The sequence below is a fragment of the Vairimorpha necatrix genome, chromosome 5 (genome assembly GCF_036630325.1).
Source record: "Vairimorpha necatrix chromosome 5, complete sequence".
Taxonomy (NCBI): domain Eukaryota; kingdom Fungi; phylum Microsporidia; family Nosematidae; genus Vairimorpha; species Vairimorpha necatrix.
In genome coordinates this window covers 1,012,813-1,039,556 of record NC_088820.1, presented here as the reverse complement: position 1 = coordinate 1,039,556, position 26,744 = coordinate 1,012,813, and the positions used below count along the sequence as shown (strand labels likewise).

Below are 26,744 nucleotides of genomic sequence, written 5' to 3'. Positions count from 1 at the left end.
TAATACAATATACTTGACATCATTAAAGGGATTTAATTTTTTATCTAAAAATTTTGCATCACCAGAATAATTTTTTTAACACAAAAATGTTAATTAGACTTTCTTAATAAAATTAGTTTTGTGGTGCTAGATGCCTTCCTGGCCGCTCGGCTTGTTTAAAATCTAATTATTCTTAAAATTTTTATTGATTTTTAAATCTTTCGTGCCAACGTACAGGCTAAAAATTCATCTTTTTATATTTTATTTTTATTAAATGTCAAACTTATAATTCATTGGAGGGAAAGCTGGTCCCTTGTACAACTTTCCATATTCTTACATTATTCACCAGATTAGACATTTTCTTATTCATCATTGTTTGTTGACGAAGACGTATTTGTTTACGTCTATAACTCGGCTGTTTTAAGGCGTGGCAGCTGAGGGGTTTAAGTCTTAGAGTCCTACTTGACCATACTAGGCACAGGAATTATGTCGCGTGACAAGTTTTGTCATATATTTTTAAGGTTAAAATTCAACATATAGGTTGAAAACATTATAATAGATATTATATAGAAATGTACAAATTTAACTATCAAAATATATAATTGATAATCTTATTTAAATGATTACAAACAAAGCTTTATGTGACTTAACTGGCAACTTTTTTTTAATATACCCGATAAACCGTCTTTAATCGATTCATATGTTTAGGTCGTGATCTGACACACTACAGCAAAAATTTCTATTTACGAAACGAGTATTCATTTTCCAATTGCAAACCTATATTTTTTTATATATAAAAATCATGACCCTTGCGCACTATTTAAGAGATAGGTTATTAATATTAGAATTTAAATGCTAATTATATTAAACGAGCTATTTGGTCACTATAATTATTAAAACTAATTTATGAATTAGAACGTGTATAAAATTGAATCATATTCTAATTCGTGTACATGTATAATTGATATGTATATTTAATGTATAATTTTAGATTAATAATGTTTGAATACAATCAATTTTATTGAATAAGAAGACTTTTAAGAAAATTATCATCTTCATAAAATCATAAGAAATTTTTTTTAAAGTATACAGAACTAAATATCCCTATTACTTATTTTCGTAAAAACTTTATCTCTTATTACTTAAATGATAATTAAAATTCTTATAAACAAATAACTAGTAGAGGCAGTTTTTTGATGACTATTTGTCAGAAACTAGAATAAAAAATTATCTATCTAATTTAAATTGTTTTTTTTTTACTGCACATAAGAAAACGTTTTTGTTAAATACAAGTAAAAATATAAATTAATTAAACATATATCGTCAATTATTTTCTTTAACATGCAACAGTAAAAATAAATTTTTAATAAACGAATTATTGATACAAATATATCGTAGGATTATCATAGAAATTATTTTTCAAATGATTGCCATTGTTGATTCTTGTTTTTACAATAACAGCTTTCTTGTATGGATGAACTTTTGAACTAAACAACTTTTTAAACAGAAAATGATACATTAAAAGCATGAAAGCAGCTATAGAAATTATTATACACATTGTCGTTATAAATCGATAATTTTCACTGAAAAATAAATCAATTTGATTTTTTTTCAAAAAGCTAGCATTTTCGACTTCATAATCATTATCACTTTCTAAGTTATCATTTGTTTTTATAACAGTATCACTAACAAGAGCATCAGAATTAATATTATTTTTAAAATATTTAGATTTAAAAATATCATTTTGAAGTGCCAATTTAAATGGGGTACTATCATGACAAATTGAATTTTTAAGATCGTGCTCGTTTTTTTTTAAGATTTTTGTTATATTGTCTTTTCCCTCCAATCCAAAACAATTTTCAAAATAATTCTTTAATTCGTCGCACTTTCTATAAATTACTGACGGTAAGTTCCCTTTCCCGTTCGGTTTATAACATGTATTTTCATATACTATTCTCGTCCATTTTCTAGCATGTGTCGAATTATCTAGTGCATTATTATAGCAAAGGCCAAACTGCTTATATAATCCGGTCGTGACATTTATAAGGTCATTAATAAAACATTGTTCCGATATGCTATAATTTTCTAGTGAAAAAGGATTAGGTAATTTTAAGCCGAACTTGGGCTTTACAATTTCTGTAAATGCCTCCTTTAAAAAAACAATCCTTTCTGCCCAATAAATTTTTAATTTATTTTTAGCAAGAAAATTTATGAAAACATCATGTTTTGTTACAATTTCCCAAACCATTTCTACGTACTTTTCAGATATAATTGAGGGATAGCCAGTTACCTCAGCAACACCACCTAGTGTTTGACAAATTTTAATTCGATTACTATTATAGTCTATACCATTGGAAGTACATAAACATGTTTTTAAGAAGAAGATTAATTGAGCTAAGAAGTTAAAAATTCCCATATCATGTTTCATGGGGGCAATACCTATATTCAAATAAATAGTTTAATCAAAATTTAGTTATAAATTAACCTACTAATTGATTTTGTGAAATATAAAATATTGCCTGTTTTTTAAATAAATAAAGCCATTCCTTCGGTAGATATTATAATATTTTTTGATTTTTTTTTACGAAAATTAATTAATCAAAAACATTAATCATTTTTTTAAGTAATTTTTTAAAAAACTCTAAGCTACAAAATTTTACAACAAAAAAATATTTAAAAAAATTATTAAAATTTTCCGTTTTGTATATAAGCCCACATAAATATCTAACATGATTTTATAGCTTTTAGAAGCTTGTATAAAAAATTAAAATATATTTGACAGAAAAGCATTTATTCATATAAATATAGTATAAAATTAGATAACTATAATCTCAAAACTATTTTTTACAAAAATTTAAGGTATTTTTTAAAAATTGCATTTTACACGTCAACTACCTTTTCGCCCAACTTGCACGATTACATTTTCTTATGTACTTTTCTTTCATTCATGAATTATATGTAGAAATAGAGCAATTGGATTGTTTATCCTATGCTTAAGTACAGCACTTGTTAGGTTTTACACCTTTGTTAAGAAAAAATTTATAAAGATATACAATATGACTTTATTTTCTTGTAATATTAAGGTGCTCATTAGATTCATTAATATTTTTTTGTTTTTTTTTTCAGTTTTGGTTAATTTAAAATGTAGGTGACTCTAACCTGGACGAGAAGATTTTATTAATGACAATGGCAATCAACATGTAAGAATGTTATCAGCATAAGCAATTACAAATGTTTTTTTAGCTGAAACATCAGAAAACAAACTAAAAAGTTTTTAAAACTGAGTTTAAAGGTATAATTTTTAATAAAGGATTCTATGAAGTGTAAACGAAAATGTACAAATAAAGTTTTATTTGTAAAAACATATAGATATTTATACACACAAAATCTTTATATCTGTCACAAGAATTTATATTATGCGAAAAAGCTTTTAACAATTCCTTATAGTAATTTATGTGTCAGCCTAAAAAATGAGCTTTAGAATTTTTTATATTAATAAATTACTTATAAAACGTAACTATAGACTTAAAATAGCACAAAAACTTACAGTTCAAATAAATAAAATAAAAAGACAAAAAAAGATTATCAGAGTGAAACTTTTATTGATTTTGTTACTGTAATGGTTAATCCCAAACTTAATATTGCTTTAGTGGCATTAAAATTTTTTTTATTCTATTGCATGTTCATAAAATAAATTATGATTCTATTATCTTCTATTTTGTGTCCTGGTCATTGCATTATTAAATTATTAAAAATAGCACATGATGATCGAACAAAGGCCTTTTCTTGCATATTAAAATACAAGCTGTTGTAGAAATTTCAATCCAAAAAAGACCTTTTAGTGATAATATGGTAAATATATGTAGATTCTTAATTGGACTTTTGGCCTATTCAACTATACATATATTTAGAAGAAATAAAAGAATATTTGTGTAAATCCCTAATTAAATCAAAGTTTATGACAAAATTTTTTTATTTTTTATTATGCTTTATTTTCTTTTAAAATCTAAAACAGTATCTTTAAATTAAAAATTTTGATCTATTGTTTAAACTTAAGTGTTTTCAACTTAAGTAATAAGATTGTGAAATTTATTAATTTAATTAGGGTATGCTTAATGTAGTTCATATTTCTTTTTTAACAAAAATAGGTTCTGCGTTAGCTTCTAGGCTCTATGGTCTTTTCCAAGAAGATTGTGTAACAATATTTTAATTATATTTAAATTTATAATCAATACAGTACCAGATTAAATTAAGAATTTATCTAGAAAAAACAAATATAATAAACTATCAAGTTTTATTCCAGACCGAAGTAATTGAAGCAAAAAATGAAGATCAATAGGTTTAAAAGGTTTTATAGATTATATCTTCGATAATATAATGAAATTTGAATGAATATTTAGAAGTAGCATTTTTGATTTTATTATTTATATGATTTCTATATTTGATTAGTTTGTATTCTTCATATTTCTATGTTACCGGTGAAATTTATATTTATTTTTTCCTTTGTACGACAAGTTAATGTTTTATAATCTTTAAAAGCTAATTAATATTTATTCTACTTATATAATAGATTAGATTTGTCTTTTATACAATCTTTAGATTGGCAGAATAGAGGAAATAACAAAACAAAAAATATTTATTTCAAATTAATTTTACTACAAAATGTATTACTCATTTTAATTCACATTGAGTGCAATTTTTATGTAATTTAGATGTTTGGAACAGACTAAAGCTATAATTTTATTTTTCAAATTAGTAAACAGAATACACATGAATCAAACAATTTTATAAATATTTCATTGCAAAAAAACATTATAATGACATCAATTAAAAATTTATGAATTTTGATTTACTTGTATTTTTTTTCTGCTAACATAAAATCAATTATTTATAGCAGCATATGCTTTCACGTTTTGCAAACATGATATATATTTTGTTTATGGTATTTACCACCTACTTTATTCTTTTCAGTTTCCATTTTTTTAGAATGACTAAAGCATAGATGTAATTTCTAAAATAAACAAAATTAGCTATTGAATTTGACTTGAACAAAATTTAGGTCAGATAAATCTATATGATTCAATAGAATGACTTTCTTATGTTTTTAAATTCAATTTTCGACACCTATATTAATCCTTTATTTGTAGACTGTTTTTGAATTTTCTTGCGGAAGGGTTAAATAAGTTCTAAAAAACGATTCTGACAGTATTTTAAGACTAAGTTTTTAAAAAATAATAAAAAAAAAAACATTAAAGTATTAACATATAATATACACATTACAAGAATCAAAATAGACCATAAAATATACATTTGTTGTTGGTTTAACACGATTCGATCAAATACGCAGTTTCAATATTTCAAAACCACAAAAAACTTTGGGGGTAAAAAATTAAATAAAACTATTACATATATATGATGATATAATTAACTAGTATTTAAAAGTTTTTATTGTATTGTGTCTTTAATATGGTTGTAATTGAGAAATTTAAGGCTATTAACATCGTAATACATCTATTATAGTTGATAAGAATGGCTGATAGAAGTGTGTAAATATCAATCCTAAAGTAACAGATATAAATTCTAAAATCGTCTCATCTAATCTTTTTTATATTTAAAAAGTATTTTAGAATTGAAATAAAGCCTCTATTTGCTGTGATTGTTGTTCGTTATCAAATTAATTTTGTTCGGAGGATATATGACCTACACTGTTGATAGTTATGAAGATATACTAAAAGTAATTTTTAATAATGAACAAATCTGTGATTCATTTGTAAAAATAATCTACGATTTTCAATTGTCAAATAACAAGTTAAATTTTTTTTGATATTTTTTATACACAATTACTAAGCATGAAATTTTCTAATTTACAATCTCGAATGAATCTAAAGAAAATAATTTACAACAGAAGTAAATATTAAAAAAGAATATCATAAAATTTTAGGTCTAAAGGAAGAGGCATACCCATTATTTAAATTTTCTGCAAATTCCGTTAGAAATTTTTTATTGATATCTACATTGAAGTAAAAGTATATTATTTATTTTTCACTGTTATAAAGAGTATATAATTAATGACAGATATGTTAAAAGGGCCATTGAAGATATTTTTAGACAAAATACTTGTTTTATACAACAGGGCCACGATAATGAGCTCCCTTCTTTTGCTTATAAACTGCGGATATTTTTATACCTCGTTACACTTTATGTTATAGAATAAATGATGAAACATTTTCTAATAAAATTAAAAGGAATCAAAAACTACTGATAAAGCAATATGTTATAATCATGATTCTAAAATCAGTTTAATGGCACTTGCGCAATTAAAGATACAATGCACCCCTTAAATCGAGCTGGAAGGTTTAGGTGTTTTTATTTGATTTTTTCATACTCAGTGCAATTAGTTATTTAGGATATTTCAATTTAAAAGGTTTAAAAATAAAACGCGAACGGAAATGAACGAAATTTAAAGAACGCTACTAATTATATATATTTAAACAAATTTTAATATAATTCGCGCAAGTATATAAAAGAATATAAAAAATGATATGTAATAAGAATATTCTGTAGCATGGTTTTTTGAGGTATTAAATATAATAAAATATACAAATTTAATATATTTGACGCAAATAGTAAAGTTATAAACTTATGTTATAAAGATTAATTTTGTGTTTTATAAAGACAAAATAAAGATGATATTTTATTGGGGCATTAGTAAAAGACTTTCTAATTTTATAACTGGATTGTGAAGTCGTTCACGACTAATTTGTTTTCATTATTAACACCATACTTTAACAAGCCTCTTTTAACAGATCTAATAAAGCTGATTTAGATTTGAAAAATCTCTTTTATTTTTTATATTCTGATTTCTTTTAGAATTATCTAATTATTGACACAAAGATTTCTTTTGAGTTTTCAATAAAAACAACTTTAATTATCTTATAAGAAAATTATTACAAAAATCATTCTCAATTCGCCCCAATTTATACATTCTAATAGATATCCATAATATTGCGTCATATATCAACTTATTAAACTAATGTTATAGAAAATCGCCTTTTCTGTCCTTGCATTTCGTTGCAATAGGTAATACAAGTAAGGGGTTTCACATTTGCATGTCAGACTAAATGTATACGATAAAGTTGTGTCTTTCATGAGTAATCAATTTTATGTTACGTAAGCTTGTATTGCGAAGTATTGAATATTGTTTTTTTAAAAAATTTATATTAATTTGACTTGTTTTTTGAGGTAAAATAGATTAATCTTTATGTCTATTACTATAGTTTTTGAAATTAACTTATATTTCCTAAGTAATGATTTTGATTTTTATCTTGATTTTCGTTTTTACTGATATTAAAATTTGAATTAATAAATTTTTTATGTTAGAATACGATGAATCCTTTAAATATAAACATAATATGAAATTAAAAGTTTGATTAGATAACCGAAATTTTTAAAAAAATTAGTCATTATATTTCGACATTTTTATCATTATAAATACATAAATTTTATTGCTTCACATTACTGTATGTCTTGGCCTATTATATTTTTGTCGATGTTATATTTTTAAATGATAGTGGATACTTATTCTTTAAAAAATGAGGAAAGATAAGTTATAAATTGACAGTTAAGCAAAATTTATATATATATATATATATATATATGTATCTAAAGGCTGGTTAAAGGAAACAATCAGGCTAGATCCGAAGCAATTTACTGCTTCCTACAGGATAGAAATATCTTCTGTGGACAAGAGGGACAATGTCCCCATTGTGGATCTCATAGGAAGACCGTGGATCATTTAGCTACCAAGTGTGATCGAATGTTGGGTTTTGATTATATGAAAAGACACAACGAGGTAGTTAGATGCATTCATCTCTTACTATGTATTAAATATGGGTTTAAGAAGACAAAGAAAATACGTGGACACTCAGTACAAGAGATCATGGAAAATGATCGTGCAGAAATAAGAGTAGATACGAGAATATCCACTAATATAAAGGTAACCCATAATAAGCCTGATATTCTTGTGTTTGACAAGAAGAAGAAAGAAATTTTAATAGTTGAAGTTGGTATAACCAACCAGGATCGACTTACTATAGTTGAGAATGAAAAACTAAGAAAATATGACCTTCTTGCAAATGAACTGGGACTAATACATAAATCCCGGACAAGAATAGTTCCTTATGTAATGACATGGGATGGAGTGGTGACCAAATATCACAGAAAGTACATCAGGGAGCTAGAAATCCAACCCTACCTGGAAGCATATATCCAGTCTATTGTGATGAAGAAGACTCTAGAGTCCATCTCTTTGGAACGACGACGAGGATACGATCAGGAGGATGCAGGAGAAGAAGAAGTGGCTAGAGCTGTAAGCGCACTAGCGAATATGGCGACTGTTAAAGAAGTGGTGTCGGCAAAGGGGAATGAAGCTGCTAAAGTGAAGTTGGAAAACATTAATAATTCCACAGAAACCAAAGTCTGTGAAGAGCTGAATCCCATGAGCGATACCGGGGAAAGCTGTGCTATGAATATCTAAACATAATTGAAAATTAACTCAATAAATCTTTTATTTTATGTATCTAAAAATTTAATTTTATTAAATCCAACCCTACATAAAAGCATATATTCAGTATATTGTAATGAAGAGGACTCTTGAGTCCATCTTTTTTGAACAACGACGAGGATACGATCATGAGGATGTAGAAGAAGAAGTGGCTAGAGCTGTAAGCGCACTATCGAATATGGCGACTGTTAAAGAAGTGGTGTCGGCAAAGGGGAATGAAGCTGAAAGTTTGAAGTTGAAAAACATAAATAATTCCACAGAAACCAAAGCCTTGAAGAGCTGAATCTCATGCGCGATACCGGAGAAAGCTGTGCTATTAATATTTAATATTAATGATAAATTAAATAATCTTTTATCCTATTTTATTACGATTTTGATTTGAGTTTTTTTTAATAATTAATCTATAGTTCATAAAATGTTTATTTAAAAATTACCGAAGTTTTGATTTTTTGAATACCACTTCACTTAGATATATCATTTATAGTTTTAAATATTATTATGATACCCCATGGAAAAGTTTCAATTAGTTAAAAAATTATCAAATTAGTTATTTTATAAATACACTTTATTTCATTTTCTTTTTAGCTTCGTTTACTCCTACTGTCTATATGTCGTATTATATTTTTATATCAAATAATTTTTTTACAAAATGAAATAATTGACATGTCGCAGAAACACAGAAATTTGCTTAATTATGTATATGAATTTGAGACAGGCCTTTGCCCAGATATTAAATAAATCTAATTTTAGTTTTTCTAATTTTCTGTTCCTTTCGAGCTTTTTTTTGATCCTTTCTTAGTTTCATCTTATAGATATATTTTTTTTATATATTTGCTAATGTCATGCTGGTATATTTTCATTGAATAGTTTTTGCAAATATATTTTTTTACTGGCATTTTTTACACAATTATGGCAACTGGTTTGTCCTGTCAAAAGTCAGTTATTTTCTTAATCTTTCAACGGACCTGTCACCATATAATTTGTTTCTAAAAAAAGGCAATTATCAGTATGCACCTAGAATTGTCCATTGGCATTACAATATAAAAAGACTTAAAAAAAATAAAGCTTTTAATAAGTTATGGTCAACTCTTTATAAAGATAAAAGCTAAAAAAATTAAGCCCCATATGAAAATACATAAACTAAATTTACTTAAGCAAATTATTTTCTTATTTAATGTTATAAAAACGTCACATAGTGAAGACGATATAATAGATATAATTGATAATAGTAAAAACGAATGTCAATATTTTAACTATATAAGAGAAGAAAATGGACTTAAATTTGCCGATTTTCGTCAGTTCGGTGAATTTATTTTCGATACAATAACAAGTAATAAAATTTTTAAAAGGATGATACAAACTGATACATCTGAGTATAGTTTTAACAAAGAAAAGAAAAACTTAGGGAGGTATATTTAGAAAATTTCATTGACAACGAATATAGTATTATTGAATATAATAAGTTAAGACCGTATGAGCAAAAATTTACTGACAACCTATATATAATAACAGTAGAATATATCAAAACGTTACATCTTTGTTATAAAGATTTCATAAACAATGGTAGTTCTTCTAAAAAAGCTCTTGAAAATGCCATTAATCAAAGCATGTGTTTTATAGAGAATGGTTTGAGTAAAAAATTTCCATCAACTGTTAATAAATTGTGTAGAAAAGTCGTGCAATATTATAATGAATGTGAGAATGCAGATGGTCGAGTATACATATTCAACAATATAAAAGAAAAACATAATCAATTATTAAAGGCTGAATGTTACAATGATGATTATGATTTTACTAATATTACAAATATGAACATTGATAATTTTAACAATATGTTTGGTATTACTACGAAAGATAATTTACTATATGATAAACCGCCCAATGAATTAATTGATTCAATTGATAAATATATTGACGTAAATAATAAAGAAGATATTGAGGCGTCAGAAATTAATAATGTTAACTAAGAAACATATTATATTTTAAATTCTTTTAATTTTTTTGTTATTGCAGTAACTCTAATGATTTTATTTTTTGTAATTTTAGGATTTGGATATTTGCGTTACAAACTAAAAAAACAAAAGACATTAATTAACTCGCGCAGACAACATTTAGTATCAAGATGTTAAATTGAAAAATACATCTGCTAAAAAAATCATTAAAAGTTTTATTTCATTTATTTTTTATATAGTTTTGAAAAAATAAAAGATATTTGTGTTCTTCAATATTTTGAATTGTTTCAAAAAATTAATTTTTTTTCTAAATTTAATGTTTTTTTAAATAATTGTAAGTAGAAGTTATATCAAGTCGTTTTTTGGCCGTTGTTTTGTATAGTAAAAACTTAGTTCCGGCTATATATGTCTTATATTCGCACAAGTTCCGTGGATGTTCTATTTAATAAAACAGGCTCTAGTAGCTTTTTTAAAGTTAATAATGATGGATTTGTAATTTGGCTAAGAACTAGAGCAACAACGGTTTTCTGTGTAATTATATTTATAAATTTACAAATATTTATGGTATATTAATACATAAAAAAGCAACTTTCATGTCCTAAAAAATTATTTTTGCAGTGTTTTTATCACTACTCAGTAAATTTAACTCAAATTTATATATATAATAATATAAAGTAAATTCTTATCAACACGTATATTAAAAAAAGACCTTTTATTTCATATTATAAGTTTCAAGGAAAGGTTTAGACACGTTTCAATAAAGATTTTTGACACAAGTTTAGAAATTAGATATCATATTTTTTTAATAGCATAAAATTCCATAGAATACAAAAGAGTAAGTACATATTTTCATTCCAGTTCAGTCTTCTTGTATAATTAGAAATTAATAAATTTTTGTATCATTATTAAATAAATACTTTTTAGCATAAAATTTGAATTCAATTTGACAACACGATAAGATAAGTCAAAATAAGATTGTTGTTTTGGTGTTTGTAGATATTTTTTCAATATAATAGTTTTTATTAATTTTATTGCATAGTTCCTTTTTTTTTGTTAAAGAAATGTTTTTAAATATTTTATTGTTTGTATACAAAAAATGAATAATGAATGGAATTTAGTCGATTTAAATATTATGAACTAAATGATTAACGTGATTTTGTCATACATTTATTAATAAGGTCATCACAATAACATTCTTATAATCATATTGATTGTTAATTTGCATAGTATAAAAAAAATAGACGGTTTTAGAAAAAGTATTTTAACTCATCTTAACTACGAAAAAAAGAAATCGAACTACGAACCTTGTCTAGGTAAACGATTTACCAATATGATGCTCCTTTTCTGCTTCTAATTATGTATGTTTAAGCGAAATTAATAATTAGACTTCCAAGGTCACTTCAAGTAAACTATCCAATATATAATTCGTATTTCTTTAGCTTTGCTCATTTACCAAGTGTCTATAGAAATTAAAACCACGCCAAAGCATTTTACTACACATTTAATAATTATAGTAAGATTAAGATATAAGCCTAATGTTCTTTTGAGATCATACGTAAGCTCTTTTTGGTAAAAAATTTACTTAGAATTTTTATACGTAAATCAAACCTCTAGAATTTTTTTTACACTGGTACATGCAGGCTTACTCTACTTAATTTTAATTGCATTAAGTATTTAGATTGTGCTAAGATTCCCACATCTTAAATTGAATAATGTTCTTATCTGTAGTTTTTAATCTTATTACTTCATAATTACCGCTCATTATAATTATATGTTTGCAAAGGCTTACAACTCGAAATGTATTGGCTTTCAATCATATGCAATCATCTTGACTCATTGATTGTTAGTGGTAAAATGAATTTTTTTATTTATAGTAAGAACTTTATATAATATAAGTAAATTTTGTTGCAAAAAAGATTAGAATCCGCTGGTAGGTACATAGAATCTGATTTGTCATTAAAAGCTCTCATGTCATTTTGTAATATTCAAGATTTATCTAGCATCAACGAGTAATTTTAACATGTTTTTTTTAAATTAAGGGTAGTTATTTTTAATAGTTGTTGGCTTAGTAAATATAAATGAATCAATACTATGTCAAAATTAACGACTTATAATATGTTTTTCTTTTTTTTTTCAACAGTTAAAATGCGAAAATATGTTTTAATTTTTCATTATTTAATCTTATTTTGCAAAAAGTTCTTACACAATGTTATATGTAAAATGAAAAAAAAAATTAAGTTTTTTTATGGATGGATTTTCTCTACTTTCATAATGCCAAGAAAACTATTAAAAAAGATAAACGTATTAATGTCTCATTCTTATCTTTTTTTTTACTTGTCCCAGAACGCCCAAATATATCATTTTAGAAGTTTTAGATGAGTATACGACAATTCTGACCAACAAATATAGAACTTATAAATTTTGCGTTAGACTTATTAAAAATGTCTCCCAGATAAGATTGAGAGATAATTAAAATTTAATTAGCTAATTGTTAGTGTTTTTATATTAGCAATTATCTTTACTATATAAAACCAAAAATTTTTAAAATTTCAGCTACGCTTTACATCTTCATATTATTAGCGCAATTTCACCATATTTGTATTGTTACAATTGGTGTAATCATAACTAAATTTTCACGGGCGAAAATTTGTGAATATATTATCTTTTTAGAGGATGTCTGTATATTGTCGTGGAAGAAAAATGTTTATATGAAAATTTCCGCAAAGCGAAAATTAAAGTCTTACAAGATTTTTAATATATTTTCGCGTCGGCAGAGTGAATTCTAAAAATAAATGTCAATAATTAGACTCTACATTCTTTTTTTATAACTGCATTTTGTTATTACTACCTAAAGTCAAATACTTAAATTATTTTCAAATAATTTTCATATATGTTAAAATCATATATGCAATCGATATAATTTGTTTATCGAATATTTTATTTGCAATTTGAATTTGTATTATATTATTGTTGTTTTTAAGTTTGATCTTCCGACAATAGAACCTGAAGATCTTGTAGATAAGACACTCATTGTAAAATAAAGCTTTAGCGAAGATACAAAAGAATTTACCCAAACGCCAAATTAGCATATTTGTTCTTACCAACCATAAGAAAATATTAAACAGAATTTTGTTTGTATTTTCGACACGTTTTTTGAAATTTTTTGATGTTCTTAGCTACAACTTAAATAAAAATAAATAAGATTAGCAGTCTTGTAGTTAAGTAAGTGATCGAAGAAAAAAAAATATGGCGTTTTTTTTTTTCAATTCCAAATAATTTTATTATAGCTTTTATGTAGAATATACACCTATGATAAGTTTTAAAATCATAAAAAAAATAACCAAATTAAACAAGATTACTAAAATTTTTCATTTGTATATCGATATATATCTTTTTAAGATTGTTTTCGTTTTTCATGATCAGTTTAGTAGAGTTGTAACAAATATATATATATGTTTGTTCAAAAAATTTTTTACTTACTTCAAAGATAAAACATAAAGATTTACAATGTTTTTTCATTTGTAAGATGTAGTAGATAATTTTAGAGTATTTTTCAACTATGTGCAATATTTTATGGCGATAAGAAAAACACAATATGTATTGGAAACATACAAATAAAACAAAATTAAAGCTTTTTTTTTAAAATATCAGACTATAGTATTTTGTATGCCTCGAGTAATTTTGTTTTTTTGAAATGTTCAATTTTTTGTTTTATTAAGTTTAAAATCCATATTTGGAGTTTTTTAGAAAAAAAGCGCGCTTATAAATGCATTGCCTAAGATAAGAAGTTAGATCATATGCTTTATCACATAAACTTTTGGTTTGGATGTTAATGGCAATCCCACAATTGATATAAAGTTAAATTTTTCTTTAAGACATTTTTTATAAGCCAAGCAAAAATAAATACACTACTTTAATAAAATGAAAAAGAAAACAAAAATTAGTGAGTCATGTTACTTTATAAACTCAATTAATATATCTGTCTTGATTTTAATATGTTTACATTGATATCCTTTTAAATAATTTTTTGTTTAAGTCTACTCTTTGTTTTTTATAAAAAATTAATAAATTAGGTATCTAGAAAACATGTCTTAAATAATTGTTGAAGAATAAAAACAAATCAATTTCAAAGACAATGTGTGAGTTCATTGTAATTTAAAAAAACACCAATACCGTCTATATGGCGTTCTTTTGAAGGTGTTTTGATGTATTTAAAAGATATTCATTAGAAGTTGTCTCATAAATTGTATTTATTCGACTATTAAAAGACAACATTAGCAATAAGTACTATTATTACTTTATAAAAATTTTTATCAAAATATCATATAATGCATAAAGAAGACATTTTAACTGTAGTAAAATAAATCGCAAAAAAAAAATATTCAAGACATTTAGCAATAATAATTTTAGACATATAATTTCTCATGATACACTATTTTTAGTAATCTGAGACAATTAAAAGCCTATACGATTCGAAAATTAGACTTACAATAAGAAAATTAATAAATATTTAAAGTAATATATATTCTTATGATTTAATATTTTAAAAGCATAAAATCATGTTATATACAAGTATTTTTATGAAATTTTATATAAATCTTTAATAAATGTTACTTTACATGTTTCAATTAATCTGATTACCGTTGCTTTCATATATCAATATACTTAAATGTACAAAAAAAATATTTTTATTTAATTTATAAAAATATTTTTTCAGACAAAATGAACTTATTTTTAGAATTTAACATAAATTTTATGGTTAACTTTTTTTTAAGTTATAATGAAAAAATATCTCTACCCTTAATGATATTGATAAAAAAATTTTTTTTTCAACAAGTTATTTTCTTAGTTACTTTTATTAAAGGGTCATACAATAAAAGAGACATATTAGATATAATCGTTAATAGTCAAAATGTTTGTAATTATTTAGATAAAATATTGGAAATTAATAACCTAAAATACAGCAATTTTCGTTTTTTCGGTAAATTAATTTTTGATACGGTAACAAGTAACAAGATTTTCGAAAGAATGATACAAAATGATACATCAGTCAATAGTTTTAATAACAGAAGAAAAATGATTCTTGATGGTTTTTTAGAATATTTTAATGATGGGGGTTTGATGTAATGAAGTATAAAAATTTAAAAGCACACGAGCAAATGTTTATTGATAACATGCATGCAACTACCTCAGAATATTTCAACACGCTGCGTCTTTGTTATAAAGATATCATAAATGAAAATAATTCAATTAAAAATTCCATTATTGACGTTATTAACCAAAATATGTGTTTTATACAAAATGGGCTGATTGAGAATTTTCCCTCCTTTGTCTCTAAGATGTGTAAAGATGTGGTTTCATACTACAGTTTTTGTGGAAAATTAAGTGGACGGGAATATATGTTTAACGTAATAAAATTCAAACACAATCAAATAGTAAAGGCAGAATGTTTCAATGAAAATTATGATTTTGTAAATTTCAATAATATTGATGACATGGATATTGATAGTTTTAACAAGATGTGTGGTATTATTACGAAGGACAATGTTTTATATGATGATTATGCTAATAGTTTTTTCGATTCCATCGCCAAATTTAACTTTAAAAGAAATAACGTAACAAATACTATTACTACTGAGATTAATAATATAACAGATACTATTACTACTGAGATGAATAATATGACGGATACTATTAAGTTTGATCATTATATTAAAAATAGTAATATTAATGAAGAAAGCTCTTTGTTTGTTAGTAGTATTAGCTCTATATTTCTTGTAGTATTGCTAACGACAATATTTTTTATGGGGCTGGGACTAGGATATGTGTGTTTGAAGAAAAGAAACCAAAGGCGTTTACTCGAATCTCTTAGGCAACAAGAAACAAGTTTATGAGATATTAATACAATTAAACATCTTATACTAATAATTTATAAAATTTTCAAGTTTTTATAATAAATTTTTTTATTAATAATGGAGCAAACAGGCTGAATTTTGAAATTTATATATGATATATTATAACAAAATTATATTAAGTAATAAATCCAATTTTTTATCATTTTTTTCTCGAAAAAAAATAGATAATTTATTTGCATTTTTTTTTTTTTTTTAATAAAAATACAGAACCAATCATTTGAATTGTTTGATTGAATTTTTAAATAATATATTCCTTTGATAAAAATACTTTTTTTAAATTAGACATCGGTTGTCTTTTACGAGAAAAGTATTTTTGAAGTCGAATTTTTAGGGTTTTACTTACTCTAAACTTCATACTCGATTTTAAAATAAAAATATTGCAATGTCGTTACAGATAATAAGACTGTAAATATTTATTTAAAATATAATTTATAACTAATTGAATGTTTTCTACATATTACTTTTGTTTATCAAGGCATGCAACTCATCTAAAGTAAAAAAAACCCCGTTTATTATAAATTTATACATTATAGCCATATTTTTTTAGTTAAAAGTAAGTATAATATAAATGTTAAATTTTTCTATATGTATATGATATCAAAAATATGAAACATCAAATTTTATGTAAAAAGTCACTAAATTATTCTTTCAAGAAAAGTTGTTAACCATTATGGAAAAACTAAAACATTACTCCTCATATTCACTTTTTTCCGGTTTATTTCGGTTAAATAAACAGAAATTTCAAAAATTAATTTACAAATTAATATATTTGAGTACTGATACATTTCCCCCATATGCTATTAAATGAGTATATAAATAGTTTTACGGACTTTTACACTTTATTCTTTTTTCACATATATATTAAAAAAAACTTAAACCCCTCAAATGAATTCGTTATTTTATATTTTGCCAATTACGTTATTTCCTGAAGTGATAAAATGTAGTAATTTCGACAATGATTTACTTAGTAAAGTTTTAAATGACGCTAAAATTTGTGATTCCTTAGATAAAAGAATTTATGAAAATAATATTTCTAAAGACAATGTTCGAATATTTTACGAAATTTTATGGAATGCAATAACAAATCATACTATTTTTAAAAAAATGACACAAGTAAATCGATTAACAAATAGCTTTACAAGCAGAAGTACACTGATTAAAAAAGGATATTTGCAAATGTTAAATCAAAATGAATGGGATTATATGGTAGAAAATTCTCTCACGAAACCTGAAATAAATTTTATTGAATATCTATTTCTTGGTGCAAAAGAATATTATGAAATGTTACGGCACTGCTATAACCCTCATAAAACCCAAAGAAAACTTACTAGAAAATTGCTAGAAGATTTTTTCGAACAAAATACATGTTTTTTAAAAGATGGCATTAATGAAAACATTCCTTCTTTTGTTTACAAACTTTGTAAAGACCTTATTCCACATTATAACAAATGTTATGGAAAATTAGAGTTCCAATTTCTCTCCGGCGAAATTATTAAAAAGCATGATCTATTACTTAACCCAAAATGCATTAATAACAACTATGATTTTACGAATATTACAAGTATTTTCCCTAAAGGGTATAATTATTTAGCCGAAAATATGACTATTACAAGATCTTACAAATATGATTCTACTGTTTTCTTTGAGAGTGCTATTTTTATAATTGCTCTAATTTGTTTAATAATAAGTTTTATTGTTTTTTCTTATTACATATACTATAAAAGATGTAAAACTCCTCGATCTAATGAGATAGTAACACATTCGATCATTTTTACGTTATAATTGTAGTTTAATATTTTCTTTTATAATTGATTTAGAATTAGTTTATAATAAATTAGTGTATTTATTTTGAAAATATTTTTTTTTTGCTATATATGTAACAGTAATTTTAAAATACTAAATTTGATTGTTTGTAATAATTTTTTTTGTATTTTAGTTTGAATTACATTGTCCTACTACTAAAAATCAAAAAACAACGTAAAAAATATTTCTATTTTACATAAATAATCAATATATTTAATTTTATAATTGGTTTTTATATAGCATCTTCTTGATAAATTTTAAAATAGCAAGCTTTTCTATTTCTCAACGTAGTATATACCGTAGATAGAATTGGGTTATTGGCCGGCCTTGGGACTACATATTTTTTAAAATTATTATCGACCTTTATGTGTACTCTTACACACATGTTTTACATTGTAGTTTAAAATTGCTATGCAAGTTAAAAAAAAATATTATTAAGAAAGTAAATTTGCCGTAAATGCTTGTAGCTTCTCTTGATAAATAAAGGCGAAATAATTTCTTATGTGATGATTTTTAATAGAATGATAACTAATTTTCACCGCGCAAATATCAAAGAGCTCTGATTTGTGCCCAGAACTGAAGAATTTATACAACCAAGAGTTTTTAAATGACTTTATATGTCAACTTTGTCATTCAGACTAGGTATTGATACTGATCAGGAAAAATATTTGAGAATTCAATGCGTAAATTTCAGAAGGAGCTCCGGGGACTTCCAGAAGAGATTGTAAGCGTATCTTGTAAAAAGTAATTAGTAAGTAAGATAGTATATTTTTCCCAAATAAAGTTTAGTGCGCCATAGATGATTTTACAATAAAATAACGACTTCGTTATTATCATAACATAATTTTCCCAAAAACAACCAAAGTCGACGTTTTTCCACTGCGATAAATTTACATTATTTATAATAATTTATGAGCATAAATTGATAAATAATGCACTAAGATTGCAAAAAAATTATTTTTGTAACTCATTTTTTATAAAAATTTTTATTTTCCTTAATTAGCAAATTTCATTTTAACGAATAAATAATAAATTTTATCTATAATTAACACTTAGTTTTGAAATTCAAGCAGTGAGAACTAAAGACGGAAATAAAAAAATTAAAATAAAAAAGGCGTTTCGATCTAATTAAAATGTAAATTTTCATAAAAAACAATAATCTGTTTTTATGGTGTACATTTTAGGAATCTGTCTTCAAAAAAGTAATAAATAAAATACATATAGAAACCTTTGTTTTTATGTAATATAATTTTTTTTCTTAGACATCTTTTTTCATTATATGATATTCTACCTAGTTTTTAGCATAGAAAAAATAATTTATTATATTTTTATCATTTTGTCCTTTTTAGAATTTCATTGGTTTTATAAAGAATAAAAATCTAAAAATCAAATACTGAAGCTTTTCTAAAAAAATATTATTAAAAGATTGTTTCCAAAAATGTGTTAAATTTTTTCGTCAAAAATAATTGCTTATTCCTACATAATAGTGTTTATAACAATGTATAATAAAAATTAATTCCTTCATAGAAGTATATCGAGACTTTTCTTTATTTTACATTGCAATATATAATTAAGCTAAGTCTTGTTCAATTAATATTGATTAGATGAATGAAACATTTTAAAAGTTAAAAAATTTTACTTTTTTATGATATTATGCCAAATTTTATACTTTTTTCTGTTCTTTGGGTTCTACAAGGTGTTGCTTCTACTGTAATCCAACAGACCCAAACTAAAAAAATCTGTATTTAAATGTTAAGGAAAACTTTTTTAAAAAATGAATATTTTTCGTCTCATTTATTTATTATCAATGGATAAAATTTATATTAAATTAAAATTTACTTTTTGCAACTTTAATCTAATAACTAAGTATGAATTAAAAAAAGTAAATTTATATATAATCACTGGCAATTATTGTTGTTAGAACTTCGCTTTAATTTTGGAGACTAAATACATTTACTTGATTTTATTACATTTTTTTTGCTTTTTTTAGAATTCCGTTCTTTTATTCGTTCAATTAATTACACTTGTCAAATTTCATTTATAAAAAAATATATTTGAAAATAACGTTTTGGGCGATTATGTTTCAAATCCGAAATTAGGTATGAAATCTGAACAGTTTAGAATTAAAGACAACTTTATTTTTTTTTATTATATTTATATCAAAAAATTAATCGTCCCCCCAATGCGTTCATTATTTTTTATCCACTCTATCATATTCTTGTCGGGCATGATACATTCCAATGAAGAACATGCTGCTATATTAGCCAATTATATTAATACTGATAATTTATGTATAGGATTAGATAGTAGAATTAATGCGGATTTTCTTATTCGTGAAAAAGTCCGTTTCTTTTTTGATTTTTTTTGGAATACAATAACTAATCATGAAATTTTCAAGCGAATGATTGAAGATGACATATCAGATTTTAGTTACAATAACGTAAGTGTTAAACTAAAAAATGCTTTTTTAGAAAATTTATCTCTAAAAGAACCAGATGAAAAATATCTTGATGCCCTTACAGTTAATGAAACAAGATTCAAAGATGAAATGTTACGTGCCATTTTTGTTTTTTACGATATGTTACGTATTTGTTTTAAAGATACAATGAGTAAAACAATGGCTCCTCTAGATGCTATGAAAATTTTAATACGAGAAAATACATGTTTTATTAAAGGCGGCATTAGTAGTCATTTGCCGTCATTTGTTTATAAATTGTGTAATAAGGCATCTGTATATTATAATCAATGTCCTGAAACAGTAAGAACAGACGATAACTTAAAAGCAATACACTACAATAATGAGGTCTTTGATAGAGGCGAGTGTCTAAATAATCATAATATCGAATTACAAAATTTTAATACTAACTTTACAGCAGCTCTTAAAGATATAAACAATGTTATAAATGCAGAAGTCAATGATGTTGGTGAGTCAAGTTATTATTTATGGATTGTTTTGCCTGTTATTCTAATGTTCTTTGTAATTATTTGTATTTTTAGCTATTTGGGTTTTATATATTACAAAAAAAGAGATAGAAAGCAATGGGACGAAGCAGCAAACTCATCCTTTGAATATATATCCTAAAACAAAATGTAATTTATTTATTCACTAAATATTTAGACTAAAATAATTTGATTAGTAGATAAATAAAAAATTGTAAATATTTATACTTTGGCGTCTTTTTATGATATTTGATAAAAAGCTTAATATTATTTTTAAATATTATCACATTTTTCGTCAGCTAATCATAAAATTCAAAGTTTATTATAACTATAGCTAAATAATGCAAATATCTAACCAAGTAAATTTTTTTCGATAATTTTTTTTGGATTATGTATCGAAGCAGCGGTAGAATAAATATATTCTTCTGATATCCATTATCTGTATAATATCATGAAACTAGAAAAGTCTTAAAATATAATTTCTTCATACACATTAGTTTATCATTTTGCCCCATACAATGTTAAATTGCTTTTTTTATTGATTTTACTATATAGTGCTTTTTAATTTAACATTTTTTCCCTCATATATATATATATGACTCTGTTCTATATATTGTATGTTTCATAGGAATTTAAACATGCACAATCATATAAAAACGTATTTGGCTTAGTGGTATTAATATAAGTTTGTTGTATTTTTTTTTTGAAAACTTCTATATTTCCTGTTAATATTTTCCGATGTTTTTGTACATTATTATGCAACAAGAGCGTCTAAAAACTACTTATAATCTCATTTAGTCATATTTATTGTTTTATCTGTATAAATTAAACCCAATTTATTTTAAGAATACATCTTATTAAAAAAAAAGTCATACAGATTTAATTGCATATACTAAGTTTTTATGGCTCATCTCGCAGCAATAAAATCGCACAGCTCTTATATTTTTTAGATAAAAATTTTCTTTTAAATTACGCACTTATCTTTAGTAATTTTACTTTAGCACTTTTCTTATCAAAAATTTTTTTTTTATTTTTAGACTAAAAACATAAATTACTGTAAAGACTCATACGGTTCTATAGGAAGTTTCTTTGTAATATTTCAGTTCTCTTATTTAAATGAATTATGTGAGTGTTTTTGATTGAGAAACCTATAATATTATCCTTAGCTTTAACCATGTTAAGTATATTGATTACTATAATACAGTATTTTTTCGGTATAAATATATACGTTAACTCGGTATTATTATATTTTAAAATCACTATAAAAATGTTAATAAAAGATTTTTTATCAACACTATATTCCTTCAGAACAAACTTTTGATAACTTGCCCAACATAGACTAAAAAAGTCAAAAATTGTGAGCAAAAAGATAAAATATAGAAAATGTATTTTTAATATTTTTTATTTATTTAATTATTTACACCAAATTTAATTTATTTCAAAAACTAGTTTCTGATGGTATGAATAAGTTTTTTATACACGAATTTATCTTAAAGTTTTATTTATGAAATAACATATATTAACTTTAAAATATAGGTAGAGCCGTTCTTAAAAATTTTGTTTTTTTACGAAAAATAAAAAAATTTTAACAAATATATAACGAAATTAAATTTTGTTTTTTTAGATCAAAAGTCTATTTAAATTGTTTAAAATAATTCTTGGGATTGTATTTTAGGTTTTTACAATTAAACTAAAAATTCATTCATATAGTTAATAAAAAAAAGGGAATTTGAGTTTAGGATATAGTATGTCAAAAAAAATTTATTTAAACGTTGTTCTTATCTGAAAAAAAGAATATTTAGCTGATTCACACCTAAAGAGGAAGAAAAAAAAAATAATGATAATTTCTGAATGATTTTATTCCATGATAAATAGCTATATCTTAATAGGAAACTTTTTAACAGTTTACACAAAATTGTTGTCATTTCCCCATCTTACTATTTCAATGTTCAAATATTTTGATGTTTTTTTAATAATTTGAAAAATTTTAAAAATAGTTTAAGTTTGAATTTACAATAACTAAAATGACAAAAAGTTGTTTTAGGACATATTATAACTAAATATAATTATAAATGATGTTATTAAGTTCTTAACATCAATAAATTATTAAAATAAAAAAAAATTTAATTTTGCATACAAAAAACTGAAAGAGAGTTATAAAGATAAAATTTCAAATAACGAAGATGAAGAATAAATGAAAACCTTTATTGTGAGAAAGGTTTTTTTCTACTCTAAAATTATAATTTAAACTTTGTAATTATATTACTATAAAACCGAACAGAAAATACCCTTTAACATGCAAAATACTGTTGTAAAACGTCAAAAATTGTCTTATTGTGGATATAAAATTTAGATAAACGTATAGTAATTGAAAAGACATTTAGTTAATTTTTTATTTGATAGTACCAAACAACGTTAATTTGTTTAAATAAAAAATAAAACCAAAAAATAATTTTTCAATAATCTCCTATTCCTAATAGTAAATCGTATTTGTTGAGAATATAGATTTAATAAATTTAACCCTTAACTTACAATTATCTTTAACAGTATTCATTAATCTCATGTGATTTTAAGTCTTTGCATTTTCGCTGAATGACAAAATATGTGTTCAGTATTCTTAAAATTTACTTTTTTAATAAATTTAGATTTTAAGATTAGTCTTTCTCCTTATTCATTATGGCTAATGTTCCTTTTTACTTGACCAATAGATGCAAGCCTCCTTTATCATGAAATTTTCTCCATTTACACCCCCCAATGAACAAGAAAACTATAAGCGTTTATTTTATAATTACAATAAGTACAGTGATCTTCTTATATCTCATATTTTCACGTAAAAACAATGATTCTTCTTCTATAAATGAAAATGAATCTTCATTTTTAAAAGAAACCAATATTACAACTTCTGATGACAGTGATTCCTATCCATTCAAAGATGAAGATTCTCATTCTTCTGAAGAAATTGAAATTATTTCACCTCCTCATGAAGAGAAAGGTGTTATACCGTCATCTCCAAAAGACATAAGTTCTTCATTTGCAAAAAACAAAGAAGTCACAAAAGACATAAGTTCTTCATTTGTAAAGGATAAAATTGAAGCTCAAAAAATTAATAATGTTACAATAAATGATAAATATATTGATAAACTTAACATTGACAATGGCGTGGAATGTTTAAGACAAATTGGAAAAGGACTAAAAAAGGAACAATATATAAATATACTGATAGCACTAAAAGTATACTCTACTTTTAGAACTAGCTGGCTAGACTTAAATGAAAAGGCGACCAATATACAGTTAAATAAAGCAAGATCTGATAGTTTTATGTCTTCAATAAACACGATTGTATTTTTACAAGAAAATGGAATAAATAAATGTTTAAACGTTTTAGAACAGGAATACGTATTCATTTACTCTCTTTTAGTTACATTTGTTGCGAGATTTTATGATACAGAAATCAATGAAAATATTGAAGAATATTTCAAAGAACCATTTGCATCTGCAAAAAAACAAGCAGAAGATATGTGTAGTGATAATTTAAAAGAAAAACTTAATAAAACAACAATAACAATTTTAAATGCAAGAAAAAAACGAGAATGGAAAATTAGCGATTTTGTATGGGTTAGAATTTGTTTATATTTGGATAATTTAACGAAATTATATAATCTAAAAAAGAAAAAAATACAATATTCTAAAACATAAATCGAAATAATATATAATACGAGATATAAAAATTTTACTCAAAAATTTATCATCCTATGAGAATACTCTAAAAATATTAAGCAGACATTCTATTTTATATGCCCAACTATCTTACATCTATATAAATATTTTTTTAATATTGATGTAAGGCCAAAAAAACTCCAAATTTTTAATAATTGCTTACAACACAGAATCAACAAATATATCGATAGGGCATTATTAGAATATAAAATATTTTCTGACTTTATATTTCATTGAATCTTAAGTATGTTTATCTTTGTTAAAATTTGTTTAGATATGTTGCCGTTTGTTTATTATCTATTAATATTAGTTATTAGAAGACCTCTGTTTTAATCAGAAGCATAGAGATAAAAAGATTAATAAACTTCGGTTATTAGATTTAAAATGTCTTTGGGAAAATTATCTTTTTTTTTTTGAAAATCTTGAGAATCTATCTCCGAAATTATTTTAATTCTTAAATTTATATCTTTTTTATAGTATTCATACTATATTGTAATAAATGAAAAAAATTCAACTAGTATAATTTTTAATATGTTATTACAAAGAGAGAATTTTTTATATCAATTTTTGCTCTTGCTCCGTAGCTTTATTTCGCTTTGTGTTCTCCTCTTGTTAAAGTAAAACCAATTACTAATCAAATCCAAGAATAGACTCATATTAGGACAATTTCAATTAAATTTAATATAATTATTAATAAGAAATATGTGTTGTGGTATAAAAATGCAGATATTATTATGTGATTTTTAGTAAACATAAACAGAATGTGCATTGGCCGATAATTATTAAGTGAACTATGATGGTTCTGGTAATACCCACTAATTTACATTTTAAAATTTTTACTTGTTATAAACTATTAAATAATAGTACAACAATTGACTAGCTAAAATTTTTATGACGACTTGAATCTTTATAAAATCAATCTTACATGTTTAAATCATTCTTTTGTTAAAAACTTCGCCGAAAAACATTTTAATTGTTTTCATATATGATTCGAATTGAATTTTTTAAGCATCTACTTAAATTTAATGTTTTAGTAATCAATGAAATTGCTGTAAAAAATATCAAGAAAGATAAATTTTAGATTATTATATGAAAACAACATATAAAAATATTAAAATTTCAATTTTAGCGTTTTATAAATTGTAACAATCTATAACTTTTCTTTTATGTATTTTTCTGAATCATAAATGTGCAAATGTATATTTCTAGAAACATCAATATTGTAAAATTTGAAAATCTTTATAATTGTAAAATCATAAATTTTCTTTATGTAGCTCGACAACATAATCTATATTCGATATTCTTTCTTCCAAAATAAAAAATGTTTAAAATACAATTCTCAGTATTTTTTAATCACATATGTAATACCGCGCGTTTAAAGTACAGTTTTATATATTTTGAGGTACGCTTATGAATTAAACATATTCTACTAGATTAGATATTGGTGGGTTTTTTTTTAGTCTAAGCTTAAATTATAAATATTGTTTAGGCAAAATATTTCAATGATATGAAATATTAAAAATAAGCTTAAACATCTATAACGTATGCACAAAAAGTATGTCAAATGCTCTATAAATACTGACAATTAACTGTGTAAAATACAATTTTTTTAGAAGAACGAACTAATAAAAGATTAAATAAAAATTATCAATGATGTATAAAAAGTGCCAATTTAACTTTTGTATTCAACAATTTAACAATTAAATTTAAGCAAACTATATGAGAATTACGTCTCAAAGTTTTAGTTTAATCAAATAAACATATATTTTTTATACAAGACAACAATAAATAGATTATGAGTGAAAATTGACAATAATTGATTCTATGTATAGTTTTATATATTTAGAAAAGTTTATAGTGCATAGAAAAATTTTC

General features: G+C 23.8%; 7 protein-coding genes across 7 annotated transcripts; 6 read left to right on the top strand and 1 right to left on the bottom strand.

The window, feature by feature from the left end:
* Positions 1-1,354: 1,354 nt before the first annotated feature.
* Positions 1,355-2,407, bottom strand: VNE69_05210 (putative SP-containing membrane protein; the record flags this gene model as incomplete). Its single annotated transcript, XM_065473694.1, has 1 exon — positions 1,355-2,407. One exon carries the CDS (start codon positions 2,405-2,407, stop codon positions 1,355-1,357), a length of 1,053 nt encoding a protein of 350 aa, XP_065329766.1.
* A 5,511-nt stretch (positions 2,408-7,918) lies between these two features.
* Positions 7,919-8,515, top strand: VNE69_05209 (reverse transcriptase; the record flags this gene model as incomplete). Its single annotated transcript, XM_065473693.1, has 1 exon — positions 7,919-8,515. The coding sequence occupies one exon, from the start codon at positions 7,919-7,921 to the stop codon at positions 8,513-8,515; it is 597 nt and encodes a 198-aa protein (XP_065329765.1).
* Positions 8,516-9,667: 1,152 nt separating this feature from the next.
* On the top strand, positions 9,668-10,509 carry VNE69_05208 (putative SP-containing protein; the record flags this gene model as incomplete). Its single annotated transcript, XM_065473692.1, has 2 exons — positions 9,668-9,915; positions 9,948-10,509. The coding sequence occupies 2 exons, from the start codon at positions 9,668-9,670 to the stop codon at positions 10,507-10,509; spliced, it is 810 nt and encodes a 269-aa protein (XP_065329764.1).
* Positions 10,510-15,653: 5,144 nt separating this feature from the next.
* On the top strand, positions 15,654-16,388 carry VNE69_05207 (uncharacterized protein; the record flags this gene model as incomplete). Its single annotated transcript, XM_065473691.1, has 1 exon — positions 15,654-16,388. The coding sequence occupies one exon, from the start codon at positions 15,654-15,656 to the stop codon at positions 16,386-16,388; it is 735 nt and encodes a 244-aa protein (XP_065329763.1).
* Positions 16,389-17,294: 906 nt separating this feature from the next.
* Positions 17,295-18,191, top strand: VNE69_05206 (putative SP-containing membrane protein; the record flags this gene model as incomplete). Its single annotated transcript, XM_065473690.1, has 1 exon — positions 17,295-18,191. One exon carries the CDS (start codon positions 17,295-17,297, stop codon positions 18,189-18,191), a length of 897 nt encoding a protein of 298 aa, XP_065329762.1.
* A 2,203-nt stretch (positions 18,192-20,394) lies between these two features.
* On the top strand, positions 20,395-21,294 carry VNE69_05205 (putative SP-containing membrane protein; the record flags this gene model as incomplete). The annotated part of the gene is made up of 1 exon (XM_065473689.1): positions 20,395-21,294. One exon carries the CDS (start codon positions 20,395-20,397, stop codon positions 21,292-21,294), a length of 900 nt encoding a protein of 299 aa, XP_065329761.1.
* Positions 21,295-23,906: 2,612 nt separating this feature from the next.
* Positions 23,907-24,848, top strand: VNE69_05204 (uncharacterized protein; the record flags this gene model as incomplete). Its single annotated transcript, XM_065473688.1, has 1 exon — positions 23,907-24,848. The coding sequence occupies one exon, from the start codon at positions 23,907-23,909 to the stop codon at positions 24,846-24,848; it is 942 nt and encodes a 313-aa protein (XP_065329760.1).
* Positions 24,849-26,744: the final 1,896 nt, after the last annotated feature.